A 9,898-nucleotide genomic window follows, 5' to 3' on the forward strand; every position below is an offset into this window, starting at 1 on the left:
TAACAAAGGTCAAAGTTAGCAATACTATTTAAACACGTTCACATGGAAATTCGTTACTTAATTGTGTTGTTTCACTTCATTGTGTCCTGTTGTCATGGTGATATAAAGTATAACTGTATTAATTGTGCATAAAGATTTACCTACTTCACTCCGGTAAAATCTCTGAAACATGATGTGACATGACAAGTGACAAACCTGAACATTCATGAGAGCAATCATTCATAATGAGACACAATTTCTTATAAATGCATTATAACGTGGCATGAATGTGTTTCGTGCTTGTTATAATCTGACAAAGAACCATGTCATGTAAAAGTATCGCTGGTTTTAAATCATGAATAAGTTTCCACAAACCCAGGTGATCACAACTGCATTTAAGCAAAAGCTCCGCCCCTTTCTGATCTGGCAACGCCTCCAGGATGCTTGTGAAGAGAGCGCAGAGAACCTAAACACACGATCGTAATTACGAAAGAACAAAATCCTTAAAAAATGTAAACACTCCCCCAAAAGCCGGAGACGAGAAGAATCAGACGTTATGTAAAAGGTGTGAGCTGCATGTCTGCATCCATATGACTGTTTTTATTGTTACATATTCGGTTTGATTTTCTCTCTTTTTTTTCTCTTTTAATAAATAAAAAAAAAAAAACAACTGATAACAAGGAAAACCTCAGTACAGGTAAAGAAGTGTGTCTTGTATTTGAATGACAGCGTCAAGTAATCAAATATCCATGCGACTTAGAAACATCTGCCAGAAAGATTAGACCTCTAATCTAACAATATTCTCTGATTTCCATTACAAAATACTTGTGTGTGTATATGTGTGTATAGATATATATATATATATATATACTAGTGTGTGTATTTGTGTGTGTGTTTTTTTTTCGTGACTTCAGAGTCTCTGTTGACGTCAGTGTCGAATTTTTTTCTTAATGAAGCACACCGGGAATAAGATGATCGTGACGATCTCTCTGTACAATAGAATTACTAAAAAAAATACAACTCAAGTTCAATATGTACATCGTTATCTAGCTAAAAAGTACAACCGCTATCATCATCATCATCATATCATCCTAATGTAATAAAATATGTAAACAAACGTTTGGATTTATTATTTTTTCTTCGTTTGACACAGTCGACTGTGACGACAGATAGAATTCACACTTTTCACGTTAGATTTATTTTTCCGTATAGACATCCGTAACAGCGTTATAGTAGGAGTGCCAGTGCGCACCAGACAGCTTTTCATAAAAAAGAGAACAAGAGGAAGTGGACCAACATACATCATGATCGCAAAAAAGATCAAAGCCGGTTCCGGCTGCGGAGAAAAAAAAAAAAAAAAAAAAAGACGTGACGTCCGGCAGCAGCGTCATGGTGGTGGTGGGTCACGTTCAGACGGGAGGGAAAAAAAATAAATCGGAAAAGATGCGTCTGATGGATCGACTGGCCTGGCAGATCTGTTCAACCTCAGCTGAACATCATACATCATAGTGTTAAGATGGCATGCATTACAATCAGTCGCTTTACTGAGACAAAGATAAAATGCACCACTTCGCTCAAATTCACAAATTATTATTATTCTCTTTTTTTTTTCTCAAACGCCACAGTCGGTTGTAAAAATCCGAATCATTTGGTCGAGGTTTGAATAACAGTGCTGCAGGAGCGTCAGGGAGCTGTCCTCGCTCGTCAACTGACCACATCGATATTTCACTGTTGTTTTTTTTTTTTCTTTGCGGAGAGCAAAAAAATAAATAAAATAATTGACACCACGTTTAATGTATAAACAATACAAATCTTTCATATGTATTTATATTCATATATTTTTTTTTGGCAAAAGTCCTTCTTTCCCATTCACACACAGGATTTATATATAGATGTACTTATATATATTTGGTCCATCTCTTAGAACACTGTGTCACTCACATGCTTGCAATGGCCAGAATCGTTTTCTCCTCCTTCTTTTTTTTTTTTTTTTTTTTTTTTTTTTTCTTTTTTACAGGATTAAAAAAATGCCAAGGATCACCTTTTTTTTTTTTTTTTTTTTAAGTCACTTTTTTAAAGATAATGATGTAGCTGTGAAGTATTCTACACGGATAACGCCGTCGACCGGATTGAGGAATAAAGGTCACTAATGTCGCTATTTACCATCATGGTACTGTATGCTTACACAATAGTGTGCTTTATATTACAGTTGGTGTGAGAGCTCAGTGCTTCTGCACAGTGCCAAATGGAAATCTGTTTTTTCTCTTGCTCTCTGGTTCTCTCTCTCCATTTTCTCTCCGTTGGTGCAGCTCCTGATACGCCTCAGCGTCACCCGTTTTACCGTAGCGCAGTCTCACACGTAATATTCCTTGTCCTTGTTTTTCTGTTTCTTGTTGCTGCCTTTCGAGCCGTGCTGCTTGTCCTTCATGACCGCGCCGTTGCTCTGCGCTGAGTTGGTTATGTAATTGCGGCTCTCATCCACTTGGTACGACCCTTCGTCCCTGTTTCTGTACTTATACATCGCGTACAGGAGGATGAGGATGCACAAAGCGGCAGCAGCAACTATCCCGACGACCATTCCAGTGGTGCTGCTAGATTCCCGGACGACCTCGGAGGCCCCGGGAACGCGCCTGACGCCCGGCTCCGTAGGGATCGCTGTGGGTACATTACGGAACATGGGGGAGGTTATTAGTGGGCTCTTCGGCTTTTTGCGGTCTACGTCATAGGAAGTGGGCAATGGACGCAAGACTATGTCGGGTTGGGGTTTAAGCTCTCGGTTATTCATTTTGCCCGCAGGCCATTTGGGCGGCGCTGCGGCGGCGGACGTGGTGGTGGTGGTGGTGGAGCGGCTCGGGTTAGGGTAAAAAGACACGGTAGTAGTAGTCCTACCGTGCTCGGAGGCTTTGTTAGGTGTAACGTCCTTAGCTTCCCACTTGGGCGCGTGAGCTTTGTAGCCACCTTCAAAGGCCGACGTGGATAAGGTCTTATCTGTGACCAAGGAGAATGTGGTGTAAACATCTTCATCATCAGTAGGGGGCAGGTTAGAGTCATACGCTTCCCCAGAGCCATACCCAGATATCACCAAGCCATCATCATCATCATCATCATCATCATCATCATCACCATCATCACAATCATCGCTGCCTTGGTCCGACAAGCAGGGCAGGCCCGCCTCAGTGGCCATGGACAGGGACTCTTTGGTGGTTTCAATAATGGTGAGGGGGGGACGGAGGGTTGGGAGGGAAGGGATGAAGGGTGCACGTGTAGCTACAGGAGGGAGTACTAAGGGATCTAATTCACCTCCTAGGAGGAAAAAGAAACAACACTGTATCAGCAGGCATCGTGAAGAATCTGTAATACACCGACAATAACCAAAAAAATAAAGGCAGAAATGGCAGAAACTCATACGAAGCAAATAAACGTAAAGCAAAATTTAAAATGCAAATAAATATAGAAATAAAAAAAATAAAAAAGGAAACAGAACTTTTGACCCTGAGAGATGTTCATGAGAGAGCCGGGTACCACTATCCCTAACACCAATCACACATTACAAATGCCTTCATAACATTAAATAAGGTATCACTTACATGTTATCATTATAATTTCCTCAGTATGCAATAACCAGTGTTTATAACGCATCATTACGCTAGTGTTATAGAGTGTTATAAACTCTATGTATAATATATCATGTTCGTAACTGGTAATAAGGGCAGCTATAAAGTTTTTCTATAAATATTTAGAGCAGGATTGAGTTTAATGTTTATAGATTATATCTCTGACCTCCGTGTGCTACATTTTATTCTCGGTTATTTGTCCAGAAGATTTCCTGCCTCCGAGCTGAAAGGACAAAATATCTTCCTTCACACACAAAGCAGAGAGCTGTGTGTTTGAGGAAGTGTTAAGGAGATCCTGCAGGATTTGGATGTAATCTCTCTGAGGGTCGTTCTGGCTCCCAGCTGCCCCTCCGGGCCTCATGCCTTCTAAACCCCCGCACAGCGAACCCGAAATGGCAGGGCCTGTCTCAGAGCCACGGGGACGGCTCCTGATCTCCCAGCTCAAGGCCGAGTTCTGTCTAAACCATTCTGCTGAAGTTTTTCTCTGCGAATTTAGACTGAGTTTTACCTACTAAATACTTGACTTTAGATTAAATTCTTTTGGTTATGGTTTGGTTGGAAGAAATAGCCTGAGGACTGCGATGGATTTGTTTGTAATCCTAATAATTTTGTATTGTTTTATGTTTGTAGAAATTCACTTGCTTTTATCTCAGATACAACAATCCATTAAGCAGAGGCGCTAACATGAACGTAGCATTAATGAGTAATTAATGATGCTGTGAGGCACATATACTGAAGACACACGAAAACCTACCTTGTACCTTTACAACTGCATCTTACTCTATCCCAGACTCTACCTCTGTTATTGCATCTACCTTTATCCCCTCCTCTACCCTTGTCCCCTCCTATCCTCTATCACTGCATCTACATGTATCTCCCTCACTGCCTAGACCTATACCTCTATCCCTCTACCTGTACCTCTATCCCTCTACCTGTACCTCTATCACTGCCTCTACCTGTACATCTATCCCTCCACCTGTACCCTTATCCCTCTACCTGTACCTCTATCCCTCTACCTGTACCTCTATCCCTCTACCTGTACCTCTATCACTGCCTCTACCTGTACCTCTATCCCTCTACCTGTACCTTTATCACTGCTTCTACCTGTACATCTATCCCTCCACCTGTACCTTTATCCCTCTACCTGTACCTCTATCCCTCTACCTGTACCTCTATTCCTCTATTACTGCATCTACATGTATTTCCCTCACTGCCTCTACTTGTACCTCTATCCCTCTTCCTGTACCTTAATTGTTGCCTCTACCTGTACCTCTATCACTGCATCTTCATGCATCTCACTCACTGCCTCTACCTGTACCACTGTACCTCTACCAGTATCTCTATCTCTGCCTCTACCTGTACCTCTATCCCTCTACCTGTACCTCTATCGTTGCCTCTACCTGTACCTCTCTTACTTAACCTGTACCTCTAATCCCCCTGCCTCTACCTGTACCTCTATTCCTCTACCTGTACCTCAATCGTTGCCGCTACCTGTACCACTGTACCTCTACCAGTACCTCTATCCCTCTACCTGTACCTCTATCCCTGCCTTTACCTGTACCTCTATTTCTCTACCTGGACCTCAATCGTTGCCTCTACCTGTACCACTGTACCTCTACCAGTACCTCTATCCCTCTACCTGTACCTCTATCCCTGCCTCTACCTGTACCTCTATCCCTCTACCTGTACCTCTATTGCTGCCTCTACCTGATTCCTCTACCTGTACCTCTATTGCTGCCTCTACCTGTAGCTCTATCCTTTAACCTGTACCTCTATCCCTCTACCTGTACCTCTATTGCTGCCTCTAGCTGTACCCCTATTTCTTAACCTGTACCTTTATTTTTGCCTCTACCTGTACCTCTATGCCTCTACACTGTACCTCTATTGCTGCCTCTACCTGTACCTCTATATCTGCCTGAACATTTACCTCTGTCTTAACAATTGATCTCTGTCTTTAACTGTCTTCGCCTCTACCTTAATCTCTGCCTCTACATCTGTGTTTGCCTCTACCTTTATCTCTGCCTCTACATTTGTCTCTGCCTATACATCTGTCTCTGCCTCCTCCTCTATCTTTGCCTGTACCTTAACCTTTGTCTTTACCTCAATCTCTGCCTTTACCTGTACTTCTATCTCTTACTTTGGCTGTGCCTCTACCTCTATCTCTGCCTCTCAACATTTGAACTTTTCAGTGAGGAGACTTTGTCAGTAGAGGTAACTTTCCCCTGGATTGAGGAAGCTGGTTATTATGAAGTAGAGATTTGGGGAAATCTGGTTTGCTCTTGTCAGCAGTGTCAGAGCTTCTGCTTCAGGTTCAGACATTTTTTTCCAAGAGAATTCATCTTTAATGCTGAAGCTACATGGTGTTAAACCTAAACCTCAATTTGTTTTGCTTTGAACGCTCGTTATTTAAATCATCATTATGTACTTGTTTTTATTCTAACTGCATAATTAATATTAGTAACAATGTTACACAAATTGTTATTATTAGTTATTATTATTAGTCATTATAATAAAATAGCTATTATTATAGTAGTTACTATAATAAATAATTTATAATTTTAAAGTAATCGGCTTCCTCCTGTAAAAGATGAAGTCTTTAACACTCGTGGCATTTCAGTGTTGATCTGTTCTACACTGGGAAAACTTTCCCACCTGGAACTTGTAAAATAAAATATGTGTGTGCCCAAACACTCGGTGTTTGAGAAATCTTTCTGATTATAAAAATAAATCCGCTACCAGAATCGCAGTCTTTTGAGGAGCGAGTGAACGGCGAGTCTGCTGGAAACTTTTAAATATCTCCAGATACACGTTCGCTTCTTTTTCTTCTTCTTTTTTTTTTTTTAAATACAGTAAAAAAAAAACTTAGCCGTCTGCTGTTACGACTTTATCAGCAAACGGAAATCTTATCCGAGCAGAAAGCTGATTTACATCAAACGTTTCGCGGAGGTAATGGAAGATTAATTAGCTTTTCGTAAACGATACGTCTCCATCGTTTCTCCTTTCAAACACACCTGCGTGTTTCTAGCTGAATACATAAAGAAGAGCAGAAGTACTGCTGTATAAATATATACATATATATTATAATATTAATATTGTAGTTATTATGTCTCAGTACTTCATGCTCATCTGGTGATGAAGAATTTTACTGAATCTTCGAAATTGTGGGAAAATTTGATAAAGAATAAATAAAAAGAAAAAAATAATTAAACTCTTTTTAGAAAAAGTTTTAAAAATAGTGATTTGATATTTTGACTATATTTGTCAAATATCATCTTCCAGGCTTTACACGGCCCCTCCCATTTCACACAAAAACATTATTATATTATATTATATTATATTATATTATATTATATTATATTATATTATATTATATTATATTATATTATATTATATTGTCAATTTTTTTTTTATTTATTTACTAATTTATTTGCACTGAGAAGGAGTCCTGCCATTCAGGGTTGCATATATGCGGTAATCAAAATAAAATAAATTTAAATTAAATTAAATAAAAAAAAAAATATTAAATTAAACCAACAAAAATAAATAAATAAATTCATGAATTAAAAAAAATGCAGTTGCTCGAATGCAGTTTCAGAATTAAAAGTTCATATAACATAAAGGCAGTTATCTTATTATTTATTTTAAAAAATAATAAAAAAAAATTTACCAACAAAAATAAACAAAAATTCCACTTGCTTATCTGCAGGTTCAGAATTGAAAAGGCAAAATATAAATAAAGGAAAAGAATATACATACATTAAAAATATATATTAAAAAAAGCGACTACTTTAGCAATATAACTATTCACAGACAAGCACAATCTAAACCAACAATAACATTTTATTGCACAGAAAAAAAAAATTAAAAGGCTTTGAAAATAAACAGAAAAATTAATATTTCAAGGAAAAAATAAGCATACCAGATTTTTGTTAACTTACATCAACAAATTGCCCGCATGATTTTGGCATGAAGAAAAAATGCACAAAAGAAAGTTGTGTAAGAATGTCCTTGGACAAGTTTTTTTTTTTTTTTCTTGTAAAAAGAAAAAATTACTAGCCACTGTATTTCTTGATAAATATAATCTTCAGACATGAGTATACAGGGAGGCAACAACACATACATCCACACCACATAACATGAAAAATAAACTTCACCATTATTCTGTTTTGTTTTTTTCTTTGTTAAAATACAAAAGTCTGTACATATTTGAGCCTTGGATTTAAGTTATATATATATTTATATATATAGCATTTGTCAATAAATATCTACATTCTAGTAATTAAACTTTTTGCTTGGATTGATTTAATAATCGTAAATTCTGAATGGATGGATGACTGTACATATTTTGCCATAACTAAGGGGAAGGAGAAGGAGAAGGAGGAGGAAGAGGAGGAAGGTGAGGAAGGTTTTGGACCTATGAACATACTACATAGGAGATGATAATGATGGGGGTGATTGTGTAAGTCAGTTGCCATGTCCATGTAAAGGCAGTACGAAGCGGTCGGGCGGCATTAGAGCTTTTGGCTGTAAGGAAGGGATGGGGATATACAAACAATGAGCATATACATGCCCATCTACGAAAAAAAGAACAAAACTCTAACACTGACAATCTGACAAACCCTAAACTGCAACTTCTTCGCCATGCAGTTAAAGAAAAACAGTTTCAAAGTCAATTGTATATCAAGATCGCTGGCAGAATTAGAAAAAATAAATAAATCAACACGGAGATGTGGAACATTTTCACCAATAGTCATATGTACAGGATCAATAATATATTTAATTTTTTTATTTTCCGAAATATTTTTTTTTTTATAATTATATCAAAATTTTTATTCGTTTTTTACTGTTTAAAACAGGTTTAAAATGAAATACCTAATAAATTATTATTTTATATTTGTGCACACACAGTATTCGATGAAGTAGTTCCAAATCTAAAAAAAAAAAAAAATTAAATAAAAAAATTATGGATTTCTAATTATTTATTTATATATTTCTTACGTTTAAAACACTTCTAGTTAAAAAAAAAAAATGTATGTTAAAAAAAGTAAAATAAATCAAATCTGACAAAAAAAATTAAATTGAAAAAATTTAATTAAATTAAAGCAATTTGAACTTTCACTTTCACACACTACAACCAGATGCACAAACTAATTAAAAAAATGGACACAGTCCAGAGCCGGACAGCCGACTGACTGCCGCCTCTGTCATGTGACCCAAAAGACAAAATCTATCTGTCGTTGTTAGTCTTAAACACGTAAACAGGCGTGCAGTCTGGATGTACGTCAAAGAGAGAGGAAAATTGGGTTGAACATGGGTTAATTTTGTACTAATTTTGTACTGCAAGATGTCGTTGATGCATGCTTAAAGTAAGTTGCATTTAGGGAGAGTAGACAAACGACAGAGCAAGCGGCGTTCAGGTACCACATTAAACATGAAGAGAGAGAGATTTCGGCTCTCAAGCCGCTTTAATAACCAAAGCCTGTAGGTGACAAAGTCACTGAAGCACAGCCTGAACCTGTTTACCAGCTGCTGCTGAGATCCCAATCAGTTCATCATGTTTTATTTATTTCTTTTTCCTCATTGTTGCTGAGGTAAGATGGTGACTGTGCGCCACACCCACAGACTTTGGTTCAAAAGAAAACTGTACATTAGATATAATTAGAATTTCACAAGAGGACATCAATACGTGTAATAAAGGGGAAAAAAATGCTTTTCTGCTTTGGGCTGAAATGCCATCAGAACTCGTCCCTGTCTCACATCCACCTACAGCAAAGAAACTCTACGGTCCTGAAGATGTCATAAATGAACAGCGTTACCTGACACTGAAGACTCCTTCCATAATTACAGGAAAGTTCACCGTATCAATGATGATGAATGGAAAATGTATTTGTTTATTACCAGGAGGACTAAAGTGCCTTTTGTACAACTCCCTGTGAATGAGCTGCTACTACAGAAGCATATTCAACCACACCTATGATTTACTGTCAACACCAACAATTCTGACCAATCACTATCCAGAATAGTATAGTATACACATATACATATAGTATAAATAAAGCATAAATATAGTAGTAATGAAAACGTGTCTGCAACCTGAAAGGCACACATCTCAAACTATCCAAGCCACACCCATTCCCCACCCACTTTGATCGCCAGATGTGTAAATCTCAAACCTCACAATGAACCCCTGACCCCCTCCAAACAGGCTGTAGCGTTAGAACCTGGAACTGATATAGATTTATGGTTGTAGTGTATTTATTACACTTGTTTAATGGATTTATTGTTGCGTTATAGGATGTTTAAAT

The 9,898-nt window shown here is 37.7% G+C and overlaps 1 protein-coding gene across 7 annotated transcripts in view; it reads right to left on the bottom strand.

Moving 5' to 3' along the window:
- Positions 1-547: 547 nt before the first annotated feature.
- Positions 548-9,898, bottom strand: part of nrxn3a (neurexin 3a) — a 299,346-nt gene continuing 289,995 nt past the window's right edge. For 3 of the 7 annotated variants that reach the window (XM_083551015.1, XM_083551016.1, XM_083551018.1), the window contains one exon: positions 548-3,282. In XM_083551015.1, coding sequence (XP_083407141.1) covers positions 2,333-3,282 — 950 coding nt within the window. In that variant the 3' untranslated portion in view covers positions 548-2,332. Of the gene's footprint in view, positions 3,283-7,757; positions 8,118-9,898 lie in introns of those variants that run through there. The other 4 variants (XM_083551020.1, XM_083551019.1, XM_083551017.1 and 1 more) reach the window with 3 other exon arrangements.

The sequence above is a fragment of the Silurus aristotelis genome, assembly GCF_946808225.1.
Source record: "Silurus aristotelis genome assembly, chromosome: 9".
Lineage (NCBI taxonomy): Eukaryota > Metazoa > Chordata > Actinopteri > Siluriformes > Siluridae > Silurus > Silurus aristotelis.